This window comes from Miniopterus schreibersii, assembly GCF_964146895.1.
Source record: "Miniopterus schreibersii genome assembly, chromosome: 10".
NCBI classification, from domain to species: domain Eukaryota; kingdom Metazoa; phylum Chordata; class Mammalia; order Chiroptera; family Miniopteridae; genus Miniopterus; species Miniopterus schreibersii.
This window is the reverse complement of record NC_138110.1, coordinates 40011187-40039000: the sequence shown is the minus strand read 5'-3', so window position 1 is coordinate 40039000 and position 27814 is coordinate 40011187. Positions and strand designations below refer to the sequence as shown.

The 27814-nt window shown below is 44.3% G+C and overlaps 1 protein-coding gene across 1 annotated transcript in view; it reads left to right on the top strand.

Annotated features, from left to right (window-relative positions):
* GREB1L (GREB1 like retinoic acid receptor coactivator) overlaps window positions 1-27814 on the top strand; it is a 202118-nt gene that overhangs the window by 168147 nt on the left and 6157 nt on the right. The window contains exons 20-32 of the mRNA XM_081150059.1: window positions 854-987; window positions 3870-4209; window positions 8205-8320; window positions 8976-9220; window positions 11622-12202; window positions 12375-12477; window positions 14747-14902; window positions 15181-15320; window positions 17433-17594; window positions 17733-17937; window positions 22093-22258; window positions 23188-23415; window positions 24337-24478. Of these exons, the coding sequence (XP_081006185.1) occupies window positions 854-987; window positions 3870-4209; window positions 8205-8320; window positions 8976-9220; window positions 11622-12202; window positions 12375-12477; window positions 14747-14902; window positions 15181-15320; window positions 17433-17594; window positions 17733-17937; window positions 22093-22258; window positions 23188-23415; window positions 24337-24478 (2718 nt within the window). The remainder of the gene's footprint in view (window positions 1-853; window positions 988-3869; window positions 4210-8204; window positions 8321-8975; window positions 9221-11621; window positions 12203-12374; window positions 12478-14746; window positions 14903-15180; window positions 15321-17432; window positions 17595-17732; window positions 17938-22092; window positions 22259-23187; window positions 23416-24336; window positions 24479-27814) is intronic.

Here is a 27814-nt window from a genome sequence, read left to right as displayed (position 1 = left end):
AGTTTCTACTATTATTTATTAATTATTGTATAATACTAGAATAAACTGTTTTGTGTATGCACAACTGTAAACCTACTTTTGCCTCACCCCATATATCACATCGTTTTTCATTCTTCCATTGATGGACACCTCAATGATTCCATATCTTGGCTATTGTGAATGATGCTGCAGTGAAGATGGGAAGGCAGATAGCACTTCGACATCCTGTTTTCATTTCCTTTGAATATATACCTAGAAGTGGAATTGCTGGATCAGATGGTAGCTCTATTTTATATTTCATAAGGAACCTCCATGCTGTTTTCCATAGTGGCTGCATTAATTTACATTCCCACCAGCAGTGCAGAAGGGTCCCTTTCTCCACATTCTCACCAACACTTGTTATCTCTTGTCTTTTTGATGACAGTCATTCTAGCAAGTGTGAGGTGATATCTCATTGTGGTTTTGATTTGCATTTCCCTGATGACTAGTGATGTTAAGCACCTTTTCATATACCTGTTGGTTATTTGTAGATCTTCTTTAGAAAAATGTCTATTCAATTCCTCTGTTCATTTTTTAACTTGATTGGTTTTTTTCACTATTGAGTTGTGTGAGTTCTTTATATATTTTGAATATCAACCCCTTGCTCATCAGATGTATGACTTGCAAATATTTTCTTTCATTCCATAGGTTGCCTTTTTATTTTGTTGATGGTTTTCTTTGTTGTGAAAAGCTTTTTAGTTTGCTGTAGTCCCACTTGTTTGTTCACTTTTTTTTAACCTTCCAGGAAATAACTTATTACAGGGATCCCCTCCCCTAAAAATCAAGACATATTGTGTCCTGTCCTCACTGTGTTTTGCTCTGTATTTTGAATCAGGAGGACATGAGCTGCGAGGAAAAGCTGTACTTTGGCTTGAACGAGTACAGTAAGTCTCTACAGTGGGGGATCACAAGCCCACTTCTGAGATGTGATGAGACTTTTGAAAAAATGGTGAACACACTCTTGGAGAGGTAAATAAAAATCTTCAACCTTTTCTTCAGCTGAACTTGCATGACTAAAATAGCCAGAAGTCTTGTGTCTGTCCCAGGGAGTTCGGTGGAGCCCCTGCTGTGCGGTTGATGTGAATAAAAATAGCCTTTCCTAAGATGACCTTTTACTCATGTGGGGTTTCTATGATCATCCAAGGCCAACAAAGGAAACTAGCAACTCCGAGTGGGACTTTCCGTGCCCTGAATCGTCTCCCAAGCATGCTTCATCGCTACGGCCCGGATTACACGGGCAGAGAGGGATCTGCTTACTAAAGACCATTCCTCTGAGGTCTGGCCTCCCCCACCATATACCCAACACGTTTACATTTCCCCCTTTTTTCTCCTCTGTGCACCACAGGCAAGTGCCTTTATATGACCTGGTAAAAAGCTAAACTTTACTATGAGACACATGGAGTGTAGACTGGAGAAAATTAAGGAACAATCAGATCATTTAAGCAAGTTTAGTTCCTTCTGCCTCTTCTCCAGGCCCCAACCTTGGGAATTAAGGGCATGACTCTTCTGACTCCTGTGCCTTCTTTTTATTCCCCAATTCCAGATCACACTCTGGAAGAGTAAAGGGTTTTCCTATTTTTTCTTCTCTGATCATGAATCATGGACTCAGAGAGCAGAGGCATTAGAATGTACCTAACCTAATAAGAGGTCCCTCCCTGCCCTCCACAATACTCTGATCGTCCAATGACAGGGGCAAGTGGCTCTATTTGATGAGAACATTCTAAGTTTCAGTAGCTCTAGTTCTTAACATTTGCTCCAATTGATCACAGGCCATCTGTGTAACAACCTGCCCCATAATGTTGGTAAGAAAAAAGAGAAATAAAAATGAGGACAGGCGGGTGCATCCTGTCTAGCAAGTTAAAATGCTGCATCAGGAAAAGCAGGCTTGGAGTAGGACTTCATATTTTTGCAGCTGTTGGATTTGAGAAGACTTAACTGACACTGTGGCATTAATCCGTTCACAGCAAATGTGATCTTAGATTTCTAAAATCAGCCCATGAGCTTCTCCTGTGTTTCCCGCCCACCCGTTACATCTGCCAGCTTGGAATGTATCTTTCCTTCCAGTAACATCAGAGTTTCATAACTGGTATTTTAACGGATGAGTCCATCACCTTATATTACAACGTTGGTAATACAAAACTACAATTACAGTTTAATGCAAGCATAACAGATTGGGAACACATTCACTTCTATGTTCATGCTTCTTTCAGAGTGTGAAATCTGAATGCTTGTATATCAAAAGTTACCATTTGTTCTAACTTTGGCTTTCCTACATGGCCTAGCAGAAAACATTAAGCTTTAAACATGGATCATCTGTGCTTGCTTCTTCCAACTCAGTGACTCCAGGCTAATAATAGCTATAATTTATTGAATACTTGAAGGGACTGGCCAGGAATTGATTGAACTGAAGGATTTCTTCACTTTCCCCCAATCTACTAAATTCTTGCAAAGTAAGAAGACATTGTCAGAGACCTAAGTGGAATCTAGATCCGGCTGTGTCTCTGACAGGTTGGACGATCTTGGGCAGGTAGCTGAACTCTCTATGCCCCTTAGCTCAGTCTCCTTCTATGAGAAGGTGGAGTGGTCAGAGCCCAGGGCATCTGTGGTCCTTTCCAACTCTAAAGTACTTCAAAACCACACAATTCATATGATCACCCTAGTTGGTATTTGACCCTGGGCTTTTCTGTGCAAGGCCAGTGAACCACTTGCTTTACTTTAAATAGAATTATAAAGTGGGACAAGGGTAAAATCCTTCATTGGCCTACCCAGCTGCTAGGCAGCTACATGTGCTACCAGCTGGCAACCAGAAAGTTCACAGACTCATCCTCATTTTGCCAGCACCTACTTCCTTGACCAGCACCTCTTCATGCCTGCAAGTGGGTCCTCTTTGCCCATTTATACTCATTTTATCAGCAGACCTGGCTTTCTAAGGAATAGCACATAAATGAGAGATTTATTTTCTGCCTGCTCTGTACCTGAAAGAACTGCCAATTTGAACAAAATGACCCTCTTACCTGGCAGTCCAGGCAGGAGGTGGGGTGGGGGTGGGGATGGGAATGGTATATCCAAGGGCTTTTGATGGAAACCAGGACACAGCCCTCCCTGCTCCTTCCCAGACTCCCTTTACTGAGCAGGGCTCAGGTGATAGGAGGCCACCACTAGGGGGTGCTGTTTCTCCAGTTAGCTGCAAGTTTTCTCCAGCACTAAGGCAGTTCATGGGAATATACAGTTAGTTACTGCTATCTGTGGGGCTAGCCACAAATTAGTAATAATAATTACTCTTTTTGTGTCTGATATGCTACAGACATGATATTAAAGTCTCAGTTCCCTTCAGAGCAATCATAAGTATCAGAAATAAGCTGACAACATGCCGCCATTCTAACTCAGTGCTACCCGCAAGAGGTTAGGATTCAGGGATAATCCATTATGACAATTAGCCTGACTAGGCCAGTGCTTCTCAAAATTTACTGTGCATACATATCACCTGGGGATCTTGTCAAGATGCAGATTCTGATTCAGCACATCATCTGGGGTGGCAGACTTGGCATTTCTAACAATCCCAGGTGGTGCTGCTGCTGGAGCACAGACCACACCCAGAGAAGCTGGGCTGGCTAGACCATCCTTAAGCCTCTATAACTTACCTGCCTGTCTTAACAGGCTCTGACTCAAAAGCGTTGGAATCTCAACTTTTCCATCTAGAGATATGGGCTCCAAGGTCATTCTAGAGCTAAGCCCTCCACTGACTGATCACTAACCCCTTCCCACCATGGCCGATCTGCGTTTGGCCACACAGATCTTACTGTCCCAGCCGGTCCTGCGGCCAAGTGCTACCTCCCTGTGTTCTGTTGAAGGTACCCCAGGCTGCACAGCATGGTCGTCCGCTGCTATCTTCTCATCCAGCAGTACTCGGAGGCTCTGATGGCTCTTACCACCATGGCGTCCCTCCGAGACCACAGCACGCCAGAAACGCTCAGCATTATGGATGACCTCATCAGCTCCCCGGGAAAAACCAAAAGTGGGAGGGGACACATGCTCATTATCCGGGTGCCTTCTGTGCAGCTGGCGATGTTAGCCAAGGAGCGGCTGCAGGAGGTGCGAGACAAGCTGGGGCTGCAGTACCGCTTTGAGATCATCCTTGGGAACCCTGCCTCTGAAGTCAGTGTTGCAACTCACTTTGTGGCGCGATTAAAGGTTAGCACTGGACAGACATTTCTCCTTCGAAATTCCGTTTGTTTCTGTTTTCTAGGAATCCCATGTAGGTGGCTCAGAGGCCTGGGTTTAACAGGGTTTTGCACGTGTCAGTCTGCTCTTCATGACAATGTTAAGGCTCAACTAAAGGATATGTTCACTTTCCTAATTGGAACCTAGTGTATTAAGATTCTGTCAAGCCCCGCCCCTTTCTAGCATGTGCATGCAGTTGGTCTTCCATGCTCTCCAACTGCAGGTGCAAAAATGAGATGACCCAATTTGACCCCATGTTTATTGACCTTGTTCGAGATGCATCTAGCTCACGGCCATCTGTTTTCTCAGAAATGAAAAGGTAAGTTGTTCTCTCCCGCCTCTGTGGGGTACGCCTTTAAATAAATATCATCAATTCACTAATTCTTTTCTGTCCATCTAGCCTGGCAGCTCATGCTAGAGTCGGTAAAGTATTCTGTTTTATCTTCAGTACTCATGTAGAACTATTCCCTGCCCTCTTGCATGTGGATTCTTCAACAGTTTGTGGTTTCTTTGAACTTGCTTTGACCCTCAGTCCCAAAGCTTGGGCTGGAGTGAGACTCTCCGAGCATCCTGCACAGGGACTTGGTGCATGAGCAAGCCTGCTCCCTCTGCACGGCCAGGGGATGCCTGCTTTTCCTAAGTACCTGCTGTTAGGCATGGGGAGCGGGGGAGAATTCCTAAATCAACTAACTCCCCACCTTATGCCCTGCTCAGGTTTTTCTGGGAACTTTCATAATCCAGAGTTTCCTGGCCATTTAAAAGCACTTAATAAAATACCTACATACAGATGGGTTTGGCACTGAGCTAGGTATTGTACGTCTAACTTAGACCAACATGGTGTCTGCACCCTGCATACTAACTATGGAATTAAATTGAGTTTACAGAAATCTGCATTGGCACACACATCTTATGAAAAGAATCACATCATCCTGGGGGATTTACATGTTCACCCTGGGCTACAGTTTCCCATCGGCAAATGAGAGTTGGACTGTGGGATTTCTGAGGGCTCTAATCTCGGGATCATTATTTAATGTTTGCAAAGCATCCTGCAAACATAAACCTTCTTCAACCCAAAATGAATAATCCAAAATGCAAACAAAATATCTTGTATTAGCTTGATGAGGGGCAAGAACAAATAAATCTAAAAATAGAAACTCCTATATTTAGTGGAAATTGTAACATTTCTATTTCATATATATATATATAATGTTCACCATTTTAAATTATAGTCGTGGACCACATTACGGCAGAATTCCTAGGATGGCTACACTCTTCTTACAGTATAACTCACTGAAACATAGGTCCTGAGACAATATGAGTAGTGCTAATGATGAAAAATGTGGGAAGGCGAGTCATCGGCACTGCTCTGTGAAGTCCCACACCTGTTGCCGGGAGGTGGTTTTAAAGGATGTGAGGCTGCAGGGTCTTAGCTGGGTCTCAGTTGACAATGATAAGTGTAGCTATTAATAGAGTCTTAGGTCATTTGTTCAGACCTTTCAAAAGTGCCAATTACTAAGTCAGTATAAATCAGCGGGTCCTAGTAATTTGCCCCTCTGGGCCATGGTTGGAAAGCCACAATCCAGACCCGAGGCTCTGAACGTGGCTGTCAGCACGTCAGAATCACCGGCAGGGCTTTTAGAGGGAGATTGGTCTGTGCAGCTGCTGTTGTGAGAGCTGCCATCCACACACACAGGGGGGTCTCAAAGCCATTACATCTCAATTTGTATGAGTAGCTGCCAGGCACCAACCACACGAAAGAGATTTTATATATTTTCAAAACCCCTGGATCACATCAATCCATCCTGTTAAAACTCTACTTGTGTGGCAGTGAAAATATGAAATCCCGTTGAAATGGTCACGTCCTAGGCAAGACTGCCGCTTGCCAGGTGGTCTCTGCTTCGCCTGTTGATTTCTCAGTTACCAATCTCCTTTACCATGTGGGGACGGCATGGCTGTGCCTTTCATCTCTAGCCTTAGGTAGAATCCAATGCCTTTTCTGTTAGATGGGCTTCATTTTGTGATTCCCTCTAATGATCCTTTATGTGTTGTGGTTAACTTAGAAATGATGACAAGCACTTTGGAAGGATACGAGGTTTAGATCTAAATCAGTTCCTCCAGAAGCCTTCTGCCCATGAAGCGTTTATCAGATTTCCTTGGCCTTGAGCTCTGATTTTCCTTGAACTCAGTGCTCACCCATTCTTTTGTATAGTCTTAAATGCCTCTGCAGTGACATCATCCTGGGTGTGGTCAGTCCATCGAAGACATTCTGCCATCATTTATCAGCAGTAGCAAAGTGACAGAAAAGCATTTTGTGGTAGTTTGGCTAGCTCTGACTGGTCAAGAGTAAAAGCAAGATTTGCTTAATAACCTTTTGAAAATAAATCTTTTGTAGTAAAACATAACACCTGTTATCCCATCATTGTAGCCCGACCTCATTATTCTTGGTGGAACCATGGCCTGTGGGTGATTTCTGGGAGATAAAATACATTCAGGGAGAGCCCCAGTGTTAGGGAAATCATGAGTCCAATGTGACAACTGTTAAGTAAAATGATGCCTGTTTCCAGAATTGTTTGCTTTAAATCAGGTAAAGCCATGTTTCCCTTTCATATGAAAATGTATGAAAAACTGAATTTTTGTAGAGAACTTTCATCTAATATTTTTCAAAATATCTTTTTGATAGATTGACTTTCCTAAGACATGAAAAGTCTCTCTAACTTGTGAACAGTCATGTAGATCCACTGATTTCCCCTTAGTATGTAACTATATGGCAACAAGGTTACAATTCTTCCAGTTTTACAAATTATATACATTTTATTTGAATGATTGTTAGTACATTTATTTCTAGACATCCACAAATTATTCATCAAACCCTATCAGATTATTTCTTGCTGTTAGGTTTCTTTTTATCTCATGTTGTGTTTAGCAAAGGAAGTACCAGTCTATTTTAAAATTAAATTGCATGCATTGCTTAATACCTCACTTCTTAGCCCTGATTCCCCAAAGCATTATCAGAAGCGTCAGTTCATTTCTTATGATAACTCATGCTAGGAAGCTGATAGGAAGCATAATTAGGTGCTACATACTTTATAAAAAGTAGAAGCCACCTTGTCTACTTAAGAGGTAGTCTATTTTTTCTGCTCTAAATTAGAAGAATCTGTAAGATCTTTTCACTTTTTAATATCTTTCAAATTGGTGAGATTTTTTTTTCCATTTCATTGATATATTTTTTTAAGATTAATGTTCCATTCATTAAAGATAAATGTCTGTGTGTATATGTACATGTGTGTTAATATGTATGAGAAGTTGATGCTTAATAGAGTCTTTGTGAAGTTATGAGCTAATTGCATCACTTTTCTAAGGAAGGGACAGGTTTTTGTCTTGGCCCAGGTTTGGTTCTATTTTTAGCCTTCTTGAGACTTTTTGGGGCCATAAGCCAGTTATTACTTGTCAGTTATTTTGAACATCAATAAAGGGAGAAAGAAGAAAAATAAACATCAGGAGTGGCTAACTTCATTATTTTCTTGGTGAAAATGTCTATTTTCATGGAGTTTCATTGAGATTCTCTTATTAGTCATTCACATCTGAAACTGTGTTTTTCAGTCAGCCCCAAGAATCTGTTTATTATATGAAGAATGTATGTTTAGAGCCTCGAGTCCGGTCTTTTGACAAGGTTTTTTTGTAAGGTTTGTGGGATATTTCACATGGTTTTTCTGACATGTGTGGCTAATGCATGAAGTATACCAAGATCACCTGCTTTGTCCTATTGAGATAAAACTAAAGGCCACATTCTTCTAGAATGTTTTATGTGTGCTTTTCAGTAGCAATTAAAATATGTACACACACACTTACTGGAAGTCATTTGGAAACACAAATGTGTATAAAAAAAATCTGGACCTAGAAATTGTTAAAAAGGTAGAAACTTAAATAAGGGGTTTTAATTTTATCACATGGGTCCCTTTCTACAGACCTGGAGAGGAAATGAACTGGAAGAATGGATCCCTCGGACATACCAAGATTTAGAAGGTCTGCCTTGTATTGTGATATTAACTGGCAAAGACCCTCTTGGAGAAACCTTTCCCAGGTACAATGTGAATAATTACTTCTCATTTTTTATTAGTTTCCCAGCTGAGCTGATGGTTAAAAGTTGGCTAATGCTTGATCTCATTCATTTGGCAAGTGAGGCGAGAATTTTTTCTCAGGGATATAAGAAATATAGCCTTCCTTGATTCCTTCTTTTGACTTTCCAGAGATCACCTAGCAATTGTGGGAACGGAAGATAGCCACAGTTGAGAAATGTTTGTTCATTAAAGCAGGGCAGAGAGCAAAAGCATCCACCAAAACCAGGATTTTTTTTTTTTTTTATGAAGTCTCTTAATCTGCTTTCCCCAGCCCCTTCAAGGACCTGAGGCCTACAGATTGGAAGGCAACAACAATAATAATAGCATTAATTGAATGTTTACTGTGCCAGGTATTGCCGTAAATGCCTTACATGTGTCCTGACATTCGTTCCTTACAATAATCGTATTAGCCAGGCACTGTTACTCCGTTTTACACTTGGATAAAATGAAGTGACTAGGACAAGCGAGGAGGTGACAGAGCTGAGGTTTAAAACAAGGATGACCTGGCATTGAAGCCCATCACTTTACCTGCTGGGATGCATCCAGCCATCGGGGCATACACCAACACTGCATTCATGGCCAGATGGACTCACCAAAAACATCATTGCTTTTGTGCAGATCTTTGAAGTACTGTGACCTCCGGTTAATTGATTCAAGCTATTTAACTCGCACGGCCCTGGAGCAGGAGGTGGGCCTGGCGTGCTGCTATGTCTCAAAAGAGGTCATCCGGGGGTCCACGGTTGCCCTGGACCTTAGTGGGAAGGAGCAGGAGAGAGCCACCATGAGCGAGAATGACTCCGATGAGCTGCTGATCGATCTGGAGAGGCCCCAGAGCAACAGCAGTGCCGTCACTGGAACCTCAGGTCAGTACTCCCCTTTCTCTTTCCAGGGATGAGGGACAGGAGTGAGGAGGTGGGTGGGCGTATGGAAGGCAGAGGCATCTACTGACACCCCTCAAGGCTTTCAGAGCAGCCTCTGGTGACTCAGGCGTCCCATCCAGACCTCAGAGCCCTGGGAGAGATACATAGAAAGCATGACTGTTGAACAGCCACAAAATACTTCTCTGGGTAAACATTTAATGGAGAGCTTGGTAATAGGCTAAAATAGAGTGAATAAGTGTTGTCTACCTTAGTCTGCACATTTCCCTAGTCTCTTCTGCCCCAGTTATCTTGTGGATATTATTCATCTGATGCACAGAGGCCCTCTTTTCCTTCCAGATCCTGAAGCTGGGAGTTTGTGTTAGTTGGCTTAGGCTGGCAGAAAGTGTTTGTTTGAATGAATGAATGAATGAATGAATGAATGAATGAATGAATGAATGAACGAATGAACGAATGAATAGGGGAATGACTTTTCTAAGTACTTAGTGACAAGTGTTTGTATCCTGAAGGCTGCTGTGGGGCCACTGGCCGACTGATGGTCCACCATGCAGCCTGCCAGCCCCTCTTCAGCATTACTACTTGGCCTATGACGGTGTCCACGTGCATTTTCTTCTGATAAATTGTATTACAGCAAATGCAGCAGTATTTCCATTTGTTTCTGACTATGAAAGTAGTAAAACTTAACATAGAAAACTTGGAGCATGTAACAAAGTGTAGAGAAGAGAGAAGTGAAAAGCCCCTATGAGAGGTAACCACCAACCATGTTCCTTCTGTTCCAGTTTCCCGTCTTCTGTCACTATGACACACACACACACGCACACACCTTTCCGTGTCTGAAAGCAACACATCTTTCTGTTCATCCTGTCTGTCTGCCCTTGTTAGATGGCTCCTTGTGGAAACTGAAGAGACCACTATCTGTGGGGTTTTCTGGCTTTCGATGGTGAGCCCTCAGCCTGGAAGAGCATGAGGACTGTCCCACTGTGTGGGCCCAGCTGCTCCCCACAGGCAGGGACCAGGGCTGTACCTCCCCTCCCCCCACTCCAGGCTCCCCAGGTTCCTTCTGAGACCACCTCAAAATAAGGGTGAGAAGTTCGGAGGGTAGGAAAGGGTAACAGAGGGAGGACGGATGTCACTTCTAGAGCTTTGGGAAACCAGCATCAGTGAGGGAGAGGTGAGGAACAGGGGACTTCGCCTTCCTTCCTGTGGCTCTTTAATCAGGCCCCTCCTTTCCCTGGCTGCCGGAGCCATCCCACAAGGCTCACATAGTCTTGGCCTTGCTCTGATTCACTCCACAAAGGTAATGGTTTGCCTTCCGCTACTTAGTTTCCCTCCCTTCAAGGACAACCTAACGTGCAGGCTGTGCGCACAACACTGAGCACACGTCCCTGAGCCTCGGGCGGACACCGAGGGTCCTCAGGAAGGCTCACTGCGCGAAGTGCACAGGCACGTGGACTCTGAAGGCCGGGCCATGAGAGAAAGGCACGTTCTCATACAAGATGGAAAGACGCAGAAGTCAGATGAGCAAGTGGAGTGACTTGGTTTCAATAACCTCCAGTTACTGGCTGTTTATCTAGAATCTCCCCAGGGTGGGGTTTGACCAACATGCCTGGGAAGCACCGATCTGAGCACAGAGAGGGCCTTCGGTCCTCAATGTAATGAGCTTTGGGTTTGTCCTCAAACCAAAGAGTGGCTGCCTTATTAAGGGGAAAACACGTTTGCAGTGAATTGGCCAAATGTGTGGGGATCTCTGGGTGAGAGCAGCACCTCACTGGGAGATCATGTCTTCCATCGTCCTTTGCACGGAGACACTCCCCACTCTGGTGTGGGCCTCCATGGACGTGGCCGACGCCTGGGAGGTTGTCCACAGCCAGGAGCGGGAGGTCCTCAGACCCCAGAAGATGGTGAGTGCCACTGGAGCAGGACTTGAATGTGGAGCCTGCAGTGGTCAGGGTTCTGGAATGAATCAGATGGCATATCCAAACGAGGTAATTGAGGAAAGTTTAATAATGGGACTATTTACAAAGATGTGGTGCTCTGACCACCGCTGGGCCTGAAGAAGCCAGAGGAGCCAGCGTGACGTGGCCACAGCCGTCACAGAGAAACCCTGCAGGGGAGACCCTGCAGGGGGAGAGCCGGGGAATACATAACCGGCTTCCGGCTGGTGTCTCCCGTTGGCCAATCCCACCCTGAGCCAGGGCAGGGAATCGGGGAGAAGCATGCGGAGGGAGGGCAAGGGGAGGATTTCTGGCATAGTTTCTGGAGCTGGTGCACAGAGCCTGGCTTCCTGGCCCTTCCCTTCTTCCCAGAGGTGCCGGGAGCCCGGGGAGCACACCTCAGCATCGGTGACCGGGTGGGTACAGGGTGGGCTCTGTCCGTCCTGTTTCAGGCTCCATCATGGAGAATGGGGTGAGCTCTTCCAGCACCGCGGACAAGTCCCAGAAGCAGCCCCTGACCCCCAGCTTCCAGAGCCCAGCCAACAGCGGGGGGCTGGAGGAAGGGGTCTCCGCAGGCACAGCGGGAGCTGGGGAGACCCTGAAGCAGGAGTGTGATTCCCTGGGCCCCCAGATGGCGAGCAGCACCACCTCCAAGCCTTCGTCCTCCTCCTCCTCCTCCTCAGGTCCCCGGGCCCTCGCGTGGCCCGGCGGGGCTGTCCAAGGTTGCAGGGGTCTGCACACTGCCCTCCCCCCAACAGTGATCCTATCCAAAGCGGCCTACAGCCTCCTGGGCTCCCAGAGGGGGGGCAAGCTGCCCGCCTCCTCTTCCCTGCTGCCCCACGCCGACGTGGCCTGGGTGAGCTCCCTGCGGCCGCTCCTGCACCGGGACATGAGCAGCGAGGAGCAGTCGCTCTACTACAGGCAGTGGACCTCGGCTCGGCAGCACCACGCCGACCACAGCAACCAGCCCGACCCCGGCTCCGGCGCCCGGGCCTGCCACCCCCGGCGGCTGCTGCTGACCGGGCCCCCCCAGGTAGGCCGGGGCTGGGGTCCCCAAGAAGGAAAGGAGCCAGGGAAGCTCTCGGGGGAGTGTGACCCAGAGCGGCGAGGACCTCTCTCAGGGCTCTCTGAGCAGGACGCATGGAGGGGCCCAAGTATGAAACCTCTTTTCCTTCCCTCCCCCCGATTAAAACTGTTTCCACCAGGTGGGGAAGACGGGCTCCTATCTGCAGTTCCTTAGGATCCTCTTCCGCATGCTCATCAGGCTCCTGGAGGTGGACGTGTATGACGAGGGCGAGATCAACACAGGTGCGCTCCGAGCCGGCGGGCAGGTGTGAGACGTGGGGTATTAGCACCAAAACAGAGTTTTCTTTGCCTTCTGGGGCTTCTCCTAGACCCGGTGAGCAGGGATCCTGTGAGGTTAAAGGGAACCTGCCAGCAAGTGGGTATAAATAAACTGTGGCTCTTGTGGCGAGGAGTGGAGTCGTCTCCATCTTTTGGCCTCCCCCTCTCAAGGTGCAGGCAGACGCTGGGCAAAAAGGTGTTTTATGAAGCCCTGTTTGGCTGATTAATTGCTGAGGTGGTTAAATCATTCAGGTTTAAAATTCGATTGTGGTGCTGTGCTTAATGGTCTGGGCACGTTTTATATTCTGGATACTAGGCCTTTGCTGGTGAGTCAGTATATTTTCTATGTTAACCACAGGCTCTGAGTGAAGGTACATGGATTAATTACTCTCATGAAATGAAAACTTCTATGTGCAGAACAGAACCTTGAGCCATAAACAAACCCCTTCACATTTGCAGTGACTTGCAGGGGCTAGTGCCTAACAAGGCTGCGGGGCTGGTTTTCAGTAAGATCATTCCTAGCCCTCCCCATCCTGTGCGCCCTTCCCCAGCTGTCCGCTGTAGGACAGCCCCACCCTGCATGGCCAGAAAGTGGGTGTGAGCAGGGGTCAGCCAGCACGGTCTCTGGCTGAGGACAGCGTGGCCTCAAATCTGTGGTTTCGAATCTCAGAACAATTGACTGTGCTGGAGGGAAACGGGGTTGGAGGGGGGAGCACTGGAGGTTAGTAGAGGTAATCAGGTAGAAGTTCTGCTCAAGCCAGAAAAAGGGAGAGGCCTTGGCGTCTTCTATCAGATTAGCCTTGGAAATCTTCCCTCACTTCCTTTTCCTAAATAGTTGACCTGTTCTGTGACAAGCCCAAGGGACTAGTTTAGTCCAGAGCGAGACTAGGTAAAATCAGCCATATTGAACCACTTCTTACATCGCTTTGGCCCCATTCCTTACCAGCTCACATGCATGATTCCAGACACACACACACACAGTCTCGTCTTCCCACCAGCAGCTCCTTGTTTGTGTCCCCAACTGAGCTGCACCAGGCCCACCACAGAAGAGACCTAGAGCTGTCTGTTGGCCTCAAAATACCCTTGTCCGCCTAGAGGGGGCTGGGACCAAGAGGGCAAAGGCATAGTCAAGCAGACCAGGTGTGAGGGACCCTCCATCCCACCAACTTTCCCACAAGACCCCGTGGCACCTTTAATTTTCTCCTCAAACCCCGAATCTGTGCTATGAGCTGTGAGACAGTCTACAAAGCCCGTGACCCACAAGCCTGGCCTTCGTAGTTTGGCTTCATTCCTTCTCCCTCAATTCAGTGTGATGAATGTGACGGTGCTCTGGAGAGGCACAGTGACACCTTTTTAAAAAAACTAGAATAAGCTTTAGATTTTAAATAAAATGCAAACGTCAGCTCAGGGATATAAATAGTATTGTGTTAAAAAGATAAGAGCTGTACTTCTAATCTGTCGGCTTTTTAAAAGTTTCTTCCTTTCTCCTTTTGAAAGTTGTCAAGCTTTTTTACAGATGTTAATAATAATAAATATCATCTGTTGCATACCCACGACGTGCCTGCCAGAATCAGCACTTTAAACACACCATGTGGAACCCTTACAGCAATCAGGGAACCCTGAGAGTTAAGGTCGGTGCCTGCAGGTGTGAGTAGTAAGGGGCAGAATCTGAATTCACACCCAGGGCTACTGGCTCTCAACCTTGACTACATAACTGAGTAAGGAGCTTTAAGCCCCCTAACAGGTGCCTGGTAATAAAGGAGTTGGGAGGGTGTGTAGCCCAAGCACAGGGATTTTTACAGCTTCCCCGTGATTCTGATATGAAGCAAACATTGGGAACCTTGCTCAGCGCATCCCTAAAGTCTCATAGGCTGTCAGTGTCTGAAAGCCCCACAACTAAAACTCTAAGAACTTAGATCATCCAAAATTAAACAAGCTTTTAAGGCAATTTGAAGAGCTCGGGTGGGAGACTAGTTGATCTCATAGACGTGGGAGTTTGTGGACTAGGTGTGTAGAGGCTAATGCTGGGGGCCAGTCTGGGCAAGCGTCCCTCCCAGCATGGGTATGAAGAGACAGTTCCGGTTCCCTCCACCTTGGGACATGGGAGCTCATTTTCCAGAAGTGCCTTTGTCCACCCATCTGAGCTTTATATTTTGTAAAACATTCTGTCCCTGACACTTGGGAGGGAGGCTGAGCCATCTGCCTGCTCTGCACATTTTCTTTCTTGTCCTAGATCACAGCGAAAGCAGCGGAGTGAGCCAGTCCGAGGGAGAGCCCTGGCCTGACATCGAGAGCTTCAGTAAAATGTCCTTTGACATCAGCGTGCATGATCCCAAGTACAGTCTGATGAGCCTGGTATACACTGAGAAGTTAGCAGGGATCAAACAAGGTCAGTGCAAGCGGAGCCAGGCTTATCTCCTCTGAAGGTCAAGGGGAACCTAAATCAGGCAGGAGCCCTGGGGCAGTTTAATCTTTGAGAGCAACTTAATTCTCCTCTCTGCTTTTCTTTTCATACACATACATATCACCTTTTAATTTTCATACCTACCTCTCAGAGCATAAATTATAGAATGCTTGGAAAACCCCTTTCAGGGAGTTGGGGGCTTTCTCCCAGGCACAGGGGCTTCATGCATATCATGGGAAGGTTTTCTGCCCCTTTATACACAGAAGCAATAAAGGACTCCAAAAATGAAGAGCCCAGGAAACGAGAAACTGTGTCTATGATGCTGACCAAATACGCGGCCTACAATACCTTCCACCACTGCGAGCAGTGCCACCAGTACATGGACTTCACCTCCGCCTCCCAGGTGCAGCCCTGTGCCATTGCCTCTGTTACCCAACGTGATTTTGTGTATGAGGGATGACAAATACAACTCCCCGTTTCAGTCCCTAGTCAAAGGATAGCTTATTTATGAAATGGAGCCACTCTTTGTGAGCAAGATGCATGAAACAAAATTACTTTGAGCTTTTTAGGATTGGGGGGTGGTAAGAGAGAGAAACCGTTTTAGTGTCTTAAGTCACTTCATCAAAATGTTTACATGTGTCTGAGACCATGAAAAAAACTGACCCTGAAAAAACTGTGTATTATGGTGTAGTTAGTGAAATCCCTTTTGGATTGATGAAAATGGTGCTATTATCTAACAAATTCTTAGGGTGTGCCCTTTAAGCTGTAAACAAGTTTATTGATTTGCACCAACCTGGGCATATCCTTACTCTAGCGTGTGATGGTTTTGACCACTAGGCATACAGAATAGTCAGTGTTTGCTCTTTTATTTAGAAAGAACTGAAAGGTGGGAACACAGAAGGTGAGCCAGTACCCCATAGTATTTGGCTTGTTTTCTGCCAGAGCATCTTTCTTTAAGCACAAATGGTGGGAAAGGTAGCAATTGAGAGTAGCATCCAGTGCCTGTTGGGGGGATAAGCTCTGTATTGCTTTCCCCTACTTTATCTGCTTGATTTTTGATTTTTTTTTTTAAGGAGAAAGAGCCAGTCCCAGGCTTCACAATGAAGTTTTTTGTTTTTGTTTTTTTTATCTTTATTGATTTCAGAGAGAGGAAAGGAGAGGGGGAGAGAGAGAGACAGAAACATCAATGATGAGTCATTGATCTGCTGCCTCCTCCACGCCCCCGACTGGGGTTTGAGCCTGCAACTGGGCATGTGCTCTGACTGGGAATCAAACCCTGATAGCCTGGATCCTAGGTCGATGCTCAACCGCTGAGCCATGCCTGGCCGGGCCGCTTGATTTTTATTACTTGGCTCAGAACCCCTAGAACAGCTATTCCTTCTTCTAGGATATGCTGTTGGATGTCCCCAAACTTGCTTCTGCTGTCAAGGACCAGGTCTTCACCTTTTCCCCACAGGGAACTAGAAGGGATACATACTGCAAAACTGGATTGATCACTCTGCCCTTCTAATACAATTTACCTTTGTGGTCTCACTTGAGTACTTGGTGTCAGTGAAAACTTTTGGTGAGCTAGTTTGAAATAAGCCCACTATGCATTACAGAATATAGAAGATTCAGGTCCCCTGATCTATAAAATCATAGGTTTTTAGAAATTTTCTTTATTAAAACCCTCTATTTATGTAGGTTCTGTGTGACTACAGTACTCGCTTAAATAATATATCCCCACACTTGTGAGGCAGAATGAACTAGAATTTAAGAGAAGAATTACAATATTGTTTTTCTATGAAATGTAGTATTTAGGAGAAAACTTTTGGGAGACCTACCTGGATTCTAGTTGCTGCTGAAAAATCGATGCTATCCTTCATTAGGCCAAATACTGTCAGAATTGTAAAGCACGTGAAGGCCTTCATGTGATGATTCACTGCGATGGGTTACTGAGAGAGCACGTGAACTTTGCCGCAGCTTAAAAAATAGGTTAGATTTATATTTGGCTTCAGTGAGTCAAATGGTTTCTCCTGGAAGCCAGACTTCTAGACTAAAGGACTGTTCCAACCTCTTCAGCTTCCACCATAGCCAGGAAAGACGGGGCCACAGAGGCATTTTTAATGATACCAGTCCCGATATTGTACTTAGAAAAATACTCATTTGACCTGACCCACAGAGAAGTGTTTTCCCCCTAGAACTGGGCACCTTTGGGAAAGTTTTTATTGCAAGACTTGCATAGGTGTATTTAACCTTTGCATAAAACTGAGCAGTAGTGGTTCTAAGAACATGAGGACTGCAGACAGTGCCGAGGCACCCCTGGAGAGGCCGTGTAGGGGCAAGGTGCTTGGCACTCAGGTCAGCGGCAGCAACTAAAAGGTGAAGTGTTTGCCTTTCCAACCCTTTCCATGCTGCACACACAGCCAGGGCCTGTGGCAGGTGAAGTTTGCTTCTCTCAATAACAGCCTTAACAAGCAGCCTTAAAGTCTGCCACCTGTGAGCTTACATTCCTTTTCTTTCTTGGCAAATGTAGATGTCTGACTCCACCCTTCACGCATTCACGTTCTCTTCCTCTATGCTGGGAGAAGAGGTGCAGCTCTATTTCATCATTCCCAAATCCAAAGAGAGTCATTTTGTCTTCAGCAAGCAGGGCAAACACCTGGAGAGCATGCGGCTGCCCCTGGTTTCAGACAAGGTGGGTGATAAGTGTCTGGACACAAGGACTGACAGGCCTCAGGTACTATATCAGGTTCTCTAAGCTACTCAAATCTAAGGGTTTTAATTTCCCTTTTTGGTCTCTGGTTTTTGTTTTTGTTTTTTTTTCTTTCAACAGAATCTGAATGCGGTCAAGAGCCCTATTTTCACTCCTTCCAGTGGCCGCCACGAGCATGGACTCCTAAACCTCTTTCACGCCATGGAGGGCATAAGCCACCTGCATCTTCTGGTGGTCAAAGAATACGAGATGCCGCTGTATCGCAAGTACTGGCCCAACCACATCATGCTGGTACTTCCCGGCACGTTCAATAATGCAGGCGTGGGTAAGCACCCCCACCCCCACCCCCACCCCTGGGATAGGGAGAAGTGCTGAACGGTAAACCAAGCTTCATTCCCTGGGCGTGAAACTTTCAAAGGTTCCCCCTGCCTCTGGAAAGTGTCCTGCCCTCCTGACCAAAGGCCTTTTTCCTCCTCTTTAAATGTTAATTTTTCCTTTATCTGCAGTTTTGCAGAACTTTTAACCTCTGAGTGCTAGTCACTAAAGGAGTCACTTGGTATATTGAGGACCGTGGGAAGGGCTTGAAGTGTAGATGTTCCTGGGCTGGGCACACCAGCAGCAGAAATGTAACAGTGAGGATGGTCTGAGGACGGGAGAGGTAATAGTTCACTCGGGTCTGGAGGCATCTGGAGGGGTCCCCAAGACATTGCTAATCATCTTAAAGGCACATGGCAAGTTCTAGAGGGTTCTGCACAACTGGGAATTGTGGCTGAGTCATCTTAAAAGTGCCTGAAGAAATCTTTCCTGCTTTCCCTCACAGGGTTTAAGAGCAATGGGTTGATTTCTCCAAGGGGAGGGGCACATGTTGTTGAGTGTGGACAGAGCTGTGGAGGCACTGGAGAGGTCTAGAATGCCTTCATTTATCTGACTCGGGCAGGAGACCTCCAGCTGGACCAATGGTTTAGAGCAGTACTGTCTGGCCACTTCTCCATCGTAGTTCTTAATCGTTTTTCTCACCCGCTTCTGTGGGTATCTGACCTAGTGCAGGCCCAGAAGGGCTGTGGATCAAGAGCTGCTAATCAACACTTTTAGAGGGAAGTCAGAACATGCAGCCCAGAGCTGGAGTGAACAGCAGATGAGGCCCGAGAAGCTTCTCACTTGCCCTTCTCCTCCCACTTGTCTCTCCCTCGAACTGTTCCTCTCTCCTTTCCTTCTTAGGTCTCTTCATGTCTTTCTCCTTTCCATTCCTTTTCACGTCCTTAAACCTTAGCCTTAATATGGGATTAAAGTATTTTTAAAAACTGGTTTATTATTTTGATGCAGGTTTATTCTCCATGTTTATCACTTCATATCAAATGAATTAAGACTTTTACATATTTTTGGTCCTTTCTCCTCCCCCAAACCACATATCCCCAAACTAACTAAAATCTTTGTCTATATGAATATGACCTTCAAATTACCTTCTTTTGTGCCTTACTGACCTTTAGGTGAAAAAGTTTCCTCATCCTAGATCTGCCTGAATTTCTTTAGTGCCAGTTTTGCAAATTTGGAGAGAGAGAAGCCAATATATATGCAAATGAAATAAATGCTAATTATTTTTAAATATTTTACTTGTGGTAAGAAACATATAACATAAAACTTACCATCTCAGCCATTTTTAAGTGTACAGATTAGCAGTGTTCAGTATATTCACGGTTGTGCAACCAATCTCCAGAACTCTGTTCATCTGGCAAAACTGAATCTCAGTACCATTAATTCCTTTTTAAGGCTGAATAATATTCCATTGTGTATCTACATACTTTCCTTACCCATTCATCCATCAATGGACACTTGGGTTGCACCCCACCTTTCAGCTACTGTGAATAATGCTGCTATGAACATGGGTGTACAAATCTCTCTTCAAGATCCTGTTTTCAGTTCTTTTGGATATATCCAGAAGTGAAATTGCTGAATCATATAATTCCATTTTTAATTTTTTGAGGAATTAGTATATTATTGTCCATAATGCCTGTATATTTTACATTCCTACCAACAGTGCAAAATGGTTCCAGTTTTTCCATGTCTTCACCAACACTTTTTGTTTTGATAGTAGCCATCCTAATGGATGTGAGGTGGATCTTATTGTGATTTGGTTTGCATTTCTCTAATTATTAGTGATGTCATGTATCTTTTCATGTGCATTTTGGCTATTTGTATATTTTCTTTGGAGAATCTATTCATAGTGCTTTGCCCATTTTTTTAATCAGGTTGATTTTTGGGGGTGTTGACTTGTTCTTTATATATTCTGGGTATTAACCTCTCATTAGATATATGGTTTGTAAATATTTTTCTCCCAATCTGTAGGTTGCCTTTTCATGGTTGTGTCCTTTGCACAGAAGTTTCAAATTTTTGCAGAGTTGTTTTCTGTTTTTTCTTTTGTTGCCTGTGATTTTTGGTATCACATCCAAGAAGTCATTGCCAAATCCAACATCATCAAGTTTCCCCTTTTTCTACTAAGAGTTTTATAGTTTTGGTTCTTGCATTTAAATCTTTGACCCGTTTTAATTTTTTTATATAGTGTAAGATAAGAGTCCAACTTCATTCTTTTGCATGTGGATATCCAGCTTTCCCAAACACCATTTGTTGAAGAGATTGTTCTTTTCCCATTGAATGGTCTTGGTGCCTTTGTCAAAAGTCATTTGACCATATATGCAAGGCTGGGCTTATGTATAGTGCTGGGCTCAGTATTTTTATTCCATTTATCTAAATGTCTGTCTTTATGCCACTACCACATTGCTTTACCATAGTTTTGTAGTAAATTTGAAATCAGCCAAGAGACCTCCAACTTTGTTCTTTTTCAAAATTGTATTGGCTACTCAGGGTCCCTTGAGATTCCATATAAATTTAAAGATGGACTTTCCTATTTTTGAAAAAAATTGAGATTTTGATAGGGATTGTATTAAATCAGTAGGCTGCTTTGGGTAATATTAACATCTTAACAATATTACATATTCCAATCCATGAAAATAGGATATCTTTCCATTTATTTGCGTCGTCATTTCTTTCTGCAATGTTTTATGCTTTTCAGTGTATAAGTCTTTTTGCCTCCTTGATTAAACATTTATTCCTAATCTTACTCTTTTTGTTACTACTGTAAATGGAATTGTCTTCTTCTTTTCCCTTTTATTGTTATAGAAACACAATTGCTTTTTGGGAGTTTTTGTATCTGCTGACTCACTTTATTACATCTAGTAGCTTTGTGTATGTGTGTAATCTTTAGGGTTTTCTACATACAAGATCATGTTGCCTACAAACAAAGATACTTTTACTTCTTCCTTTCTGATTTGGATGCCTTTTATTTCTTTCTGCCTAATCATGCTGGCTGTGATTTCCAGGACCGTGTTAAACTGAAGTGGAGGTCCTCATCTTATTCTTAATCTTAGAGGAAAAGCTTTTAGTCTTTCACCACTGAGTATGATGTTACCTGTGGGCTTTTCATATATGATCCTTATTATGTTGAGAATGCAAACTGTTACATTGATGCTTTTGGAAGGTATATTTTCCTAAATCCTATTTCCCTTGATCTATTCAAACTGTTTTCCTGCTTCCTCCATAGACTTAATAGCTTTATTAGCCCCTTCATTTCATTATCTACATTTTGTTTTCACTGTAAAGTGGCTCACTCATAAGATTTGGCTAATGCCTGGTGATAATCATCTTAATTGCTAACATACATTGAATACTTAGCACATGCTAGGCACTATCCCGAGCACCATACAATTTGATAAAATAGATGTTTCATTGCCTTATAGGAGAAGCCAAGGTACAGGGGAGTTAATTTGTTCAGTGCTATAGTTAGAAAGTGGTGGAATGAGGATTAAAACCTAGGCAGCTTGGCTCTAGTGTTTTCTATTACTCACTGTACCACACAGCCGCTTGCAAAAAAAAAAGTTTTAGGGAAAGGATGCCAGTTTCCAGAATCATCTTCGAGAAAATGCTACCAATTGCCTAAAGATATCTAAAGCAGGGGACACATTAGTGTAAGTGGCATACCCACTATTTGCAGGCCCTGGCTGTTCCCTGGTGCAGGATATGTGAGAGGCTGCTTCTGAGGCTAAGCGAGCCTCTTCTCATGGCTTTAAGGAACTCACCAGTAATAAGTGTTTCCTCCATGTGGCATCCTTTGTCCTATAAGAGAAACTGGATTCTTGCAGTATTCCTCAAAGTGTAGTTCATGAATCATCTGTGTTATCAAAGACATCTCTGGTTTCTGTCCCCTCATCAGACCTACTAACGTGAATCTCTGGTGATAGGCTCCAAGAATCTGCATTTTAAAAAGACTTCCTCCATGACTCTTATGCTAAAGTTTGCTCTGAACATTTAGTTGGCCCTGCCTACAGTAGTCACCATTTGAACAAGCATGCCTGTGGAGAGTGAGTTCTCTATGGCGTTTTGGCCAAGCCTGAGTGAAGGATGTGCAGCTGTGGTTGTTGCCTTCCAGGTGCTGCCAGGTTTCTCATTAAGGAGCTGTCATATCACAACCTGGAACTGGAGAGGAACCGCCTGGAAGAACTGGGAATTAAACGACAGTGTGTCTGGCCTTTCATTGTTGTGATGGACGACTCATGTGTCCTGTGGAACATTCACAGTGTTCAGGAGCAGACCAGGTAGTGGTACTTCCCAAGGAGTCCTAGGGGATATGAAACATGCTACTGAGAAGATCCTTTCCTTGGCTGCAGTTATGCATGGAAGTAAATGAGAGGAATAGCTTTCCAGAGCAGAAAGATCATCCATGAGACCACCTTCACTAGCCTCCTTTTTTAAAATTTAGACATTCAGTATGCCATTAAATTCCTGGACTATTTCTGCATCATGGCTTTGGCTATCTATAAGTCTGTTTAAAGTATGGCTTACTTAGAAAATCTACTGGCTTCTAAATCAGGAAACCTGCTTTTTAGCCCCAGCTCTATGTTATCTGGATGAATTCCTTTCACTTCTCTCAATTCTATCACCAATAAAGTTATGGCTGGGCCAAAATCAGTGGTTTTCCTCCTGAGGCAGTGGTGACTGATTCATGAGAATCAGGGAATACTAAAACTAGAAAAGTCCAACACAAAAAATGGCCCCAAAATGTCAATAAACACTCTCATTGAAAAATTGAGCCAGATCTCTAGGCCCTTCCAACTCAAACATTGTGATTTTGTGTCTTTGTTCCACTGTGGATTTGAAGACAGTGAAGTTCTCAAATATTCCTTTATTATACCATAATTACCAGAACTAGAAATATACTTCTGACCTCTGGCTACTTCGCTTTGGTAACCCCGCTCATTATTCACTTTGAAACGGGAGCTGGATTTCTTTCTCAGACTTAAAGTGATACACCCCACCCACAGAGGCAGTTTTCTAAAGTTAGCAGTGTTGGGCAGCATGAAAACTGGGCCTGACACCCTCCTCCATTCCAGGCTAATAGAAAGGAAATGAGCTAATTATATCTCACAGATATTAATTCTGTACAGTAGTGTTGGCCCTTCATAAGTGACCCTGTCTTCAGTAATATCTATTAATATCTTACATAAACTAACTTTACGTTTTATAGCCAGCCCATGGAAGCAGGGGTTTGCAGTAAGAATGTGTCCTTGAAGAGTGTCTTACAGCACATTGAAGCGACACCAAAAATCATCCACTACGCAATCCTGGGTATACAGAAATGGAGCAGCAGGCTAACTTCCCAGCATCTGAAGGCCCCCTTCTCCAGGTGCCACGTGCACGACTTCATTCTCCTCAACATAGACTTGACTCAGAATGTGCAGTATGACTTCAACAGGTAAGTCTGGCTCCTGGATGCAAGTAATCCCAGTCATTGTCTCTGTCCAGCTGTAGCCTCTGAAATGTTTTTTATTCCTGTTTCTTTCATTGAAAACTAAGAATCTCTTTATATGGACAAGGAAAAAGGTGGGGAAATCAAGCCCCAAAGTGTCCTTTCATCATCTCTCAAACTGACCCAAACCTTTACTTAACAGGTATTACCATATAAAATGCTTAGAAAACATATTTTGGTAATCTCATTATTTAACAAAAACTAAAACAGGGGACCAACACTGTTGAATCAATAACCAATCAGTGTGTGGACCCATAAACTCACTGAAGGTTAATTTTTCATTCATTCTCAGAACTCAGAAGGCAATCACTTTCCCAAATGTTAGTAAGACCAGAGGTCTGGATCCTATAGAGAAAAGCCAGTAGATGGGAATGAGCAGGCTTACCTTGGCCTTGCCTCCTGAATAAAGAATGTCCATATCCTGGAAAACCTGGGACTGCCAAATGAAGAAAAGCCAGGGATCATAAAGTCCCTGTTACGTCAACCCCTAGCCCTATAGCTACCAGAATATTCTTTAGCTATTTCACTTGTTTTAAATTTGGCAGATGCTTCATCCTGTTTGTAGCACCTATGTACTCCTGTCTTGGTCTATAGAATGTGCAGTCCAGTTTGGTTCAGGAATGCCTAAGGCCCTGTGGAGTGTCTGGGACCAAAGTCACCTCACCCCTACTTCATTTAATGGCTGTAATTCCCAAATCTGGGGCTTCACACAGGCTAGTGTTAAGAGGGCCAGCACTTTGAGAAGGCAAGGTTGATTCTGTTTGAGGCTGTCTCTTAACATCTGCCACACATCTATTTGTCTGTGTGTAATTATCATGGTTGAGATGTGACAGGTAGCCAAAGAAACCTCTCGTGATTATGATTTAGGTATTTCTGTGAAGATGTTGACTTTAACTTGAGAACAAACAGCAGTGGCCTGCTCATCTGCCGCTTTAATAACTTCAGTCTCATGAAGAAATACATTCAGGTTGGAGGGCAAAGGGACTTTATCATTAAACCAAAGATCATGGTAAGTTTGCAAGCTTGATTCTACTGTTGAAATTAAGACAATTTCTTATTGATACCTTTGTTATTAGGTGCTGGCATTAAGCACTTTCCACTTGATTAGGAAGTGAGGTAACATAAGGGAGTCAGTACTTACTGCCAAATTCACAGTCTCGTCCCCCCCCCCCCCAGAGGACTCATCTGCAGCCAGACATAAAATTTGAAAATTCAACAAAATTACCTCTTTAGATTTAAGGCTTAACAACTCCATCAAAGATTCAGCTTCCAACTTAACATTCTGTCTTCTTAAATAGGCAAAGTTAACATTTTAACATTCTTTATATAATACATGAGAAATATAAATGAAGATGCTTGTCAAGAAACTAACAGACCAGAGACTTCCAGTCAAGATGGTGGCATAGGTTCCTTTCACAACCACATCAGAACTGTAACTAAACTACAGAACCACCATCATTCAGATCCACCAGAAATCTAGCAGAATGGAAGTTCTACAACTAGGGATTTAAGGAAGAAGCCACATCAGACTGGTAGGAGGGGCAGAGACAATGGGCTGGTCCTACACCCACATGTGGTGGATAAAAATCAGGAGCGATATCTCAGCTATGGAGGTTCTCCCCCTGAGGAGCAAGGGGTCCTGGCACCACACCAGGCCCCCCAACCCAGGGTTCCAGTGCCAGGAAGAGAAGTCCCCATAACTTCTGGTTGTAAAAACTAGCAGGAATCATGGCTGAGTAAGACTAAGAGCTGCTGGAATCCCAGGCAGTTCCTCTCAAAGGGCCTGCACATGGACTTACTAGGTCTCACTCACTCTGAGCTCCAGCACTGGGACAGCAGCTAAAATGGTGCAGGGACATACAGGAAGGAAGTGAATTATATGGCATTAGGGTGAGAGCTGGGGCAGGGAGGAGCGGGGGGCAGGGGGCAGCTTTCTGCCAGACAAAAGTGCTGGCAGAGGCCATTTATCCTTTGATGAGACATCCCCACACACACGCACAGCTGGCAGGCAGGTGCTGTATCTGTCTCCATCAACCTGGCTTACATTGTTTTTTGCCTGGTAATTCCGAGAGCCCGCCCCATCCAACTTGCAGGCCCACCCAAGCCGTTTCCAGTGGCTTTTCATTCAAATGGCCTGTCTTGGCTCATGCTTCAGACTTTTCTAAAATCTCTCAAACAGCGTCTGGCTTGTGCACCCAATACCTCTCACTAAGTGGCCCCAGGCCTGGCATTAGCAGCAGCCAGTTTCGGTTTACAGCTTGGTCTCGCTTGGGCACCTTCAAGCCCAGCACAAGTAGCAGCCATCTGCAGATTGCTTTGTAGCTCATGCTGGGTGGCACTGGACAGAACACAGGCAGTGGCTGTTTTTGGCTGCATCTCCCAGGAGTCCCCAAAGCCAACGCAGCGGGTGGACAGCTTCAGACCACATTGAAGCACTACCCAACAATCTCCACAAGTAATACTTCAAGGGGCGGACTCAGTGGGTATCAGAGCCCCACTGAAGTAAGTCCTGCTCTGTGCGGTGGGCCCCAAAACAGCTGATCCTCCATGGTGGTTGGTGATCACAGCCAGTCCTTGCAGCTGATTGGCCTGGGGGTAAATCACTCCCATTGATGTGCCAACAGCAATCAGGGTTCAACTACAACAGGAGGGTGCACACAGCCCATATGGGGTCATACCTGGAGTGCCTAGCTTGAGTTATAAGGGATGCTGTCCCACCGGACCCTATAGAACATCTACTGCGTAAGGCCCCTCTACAAATCCTGGGAGACGTAGCAGCTCTACCTAATACACAGAAACCAACACAGGGAGGCTGCCAAAATGAGAAGACAAAGGAACATGTACCAAATGAGAGAACAGAACAAAACTCCAAAAAGAGAACTAAACCAAATGGAGACAAACAATTTACTAGATACAGAGTTCAAAACACTGGTTATAAGGATGCTCAATGATCTCAGTGAGAACTTTGACAAAGAGATATGAAACATAAAAACAGAACTAGAAAACATGAAAAATAACTAGTCAGAAATGAATACATTAACTGAAATGAAGAATACAGGGAATCAACAGTGGAGTAGATGAAGCAGAGGATCAAATCAGGGATTTGGAGGTTAAGAAAGCAGAAAACACCCAATTAGAACATCTAAAGGGAAAAAGGACCCAAAAAAATGAAAGTGTAGGGAGCCTCTGGGACAACAAACATACCAGTAGTATCATGGGGGGTGCCAAAAGGAGAAGGGTGCGCAAGCAGTTGAAAACCTATTTTTAAAAATGATGGAAAACTTCCCTGACCTGATGAAGGAAACAGACATACAAACCCAGGAAGCAGAGTCCCAAACAAAATGAACCCAAAGAGGCCCACACCAAGATACATCATAATTAAAATGCAAAAGGAAAAGCAAGAGAAAGCAGTTATCTACAAGGGAGCTCCCATAAGACTGTCAGCTGATTTCTCAACAGAAACTTTGCAGGCCAGAAGGCAGTGGCAGGAAATATTTAAAAGCAAGGACCTACAAACCAATATTACTCTACCCAGCAAAGCTGTCATTTAGAATCTAAGGACAATATATGTGAAGAGCTTCCCAGGCAGAAAAAGCTAAAGGAGTTGCCAATAAACCAGTATTACCTGAAATGTTAAAAGTTCTTTTTTAAGAAGGAGAGGGAAAAGATAAAAAACATGAATAAAATGGCAATAAGTACATAGCAACCATTGAATTTAAAAAACAAAATAGTCCAGCTGGGCATAGCTCCGCGGTTCAGCATCAACCTAGGATCCAGGAGATCAAGGTTCAATTCCCAGCCAGGGCACATGCCTAGGTTGCAGGCTCAATCCCCAGTTGGGTGTGCAGGAGGCAGCCAATCAATGACTCCTCTCTCATCATTGATGTTTCTCTTTCTCTCTCTCTCCCTTCCTCTCTCTGAAATCAATGTATTTTTTTAAAAAAATAAAGGAACAAGAAGAACAGAAACACTCATAGATACAGAGTACATTTTCATGGTTGCCAGATGTGAAGGGGAAGGGGGGGTGGATGAAAAAGGTGAGCAAATTAAGAAGTACAAATAAGTTATTACAGAATAGTCATAGGGATGTAAAACACAGCATAGGGAATATAGTTAATATTCTAATAACTGTATGGTGTCAGATAGGTACAAGATTTTTCGGGATGATCAGTTAGTAAATTATGTGTCTAATCACTGGGGTGTATGTCTGAAACTGTGTCAACTGTAATTGAAAAATAAAAAATGATTTAAAAAATAACAGCAGAACCTGTTAAGTGTGTGAATTCCACAGGCCTACCCTTTTCTGTTTAAGAGATTTATTGGTATCTAATCATTTATAACATAT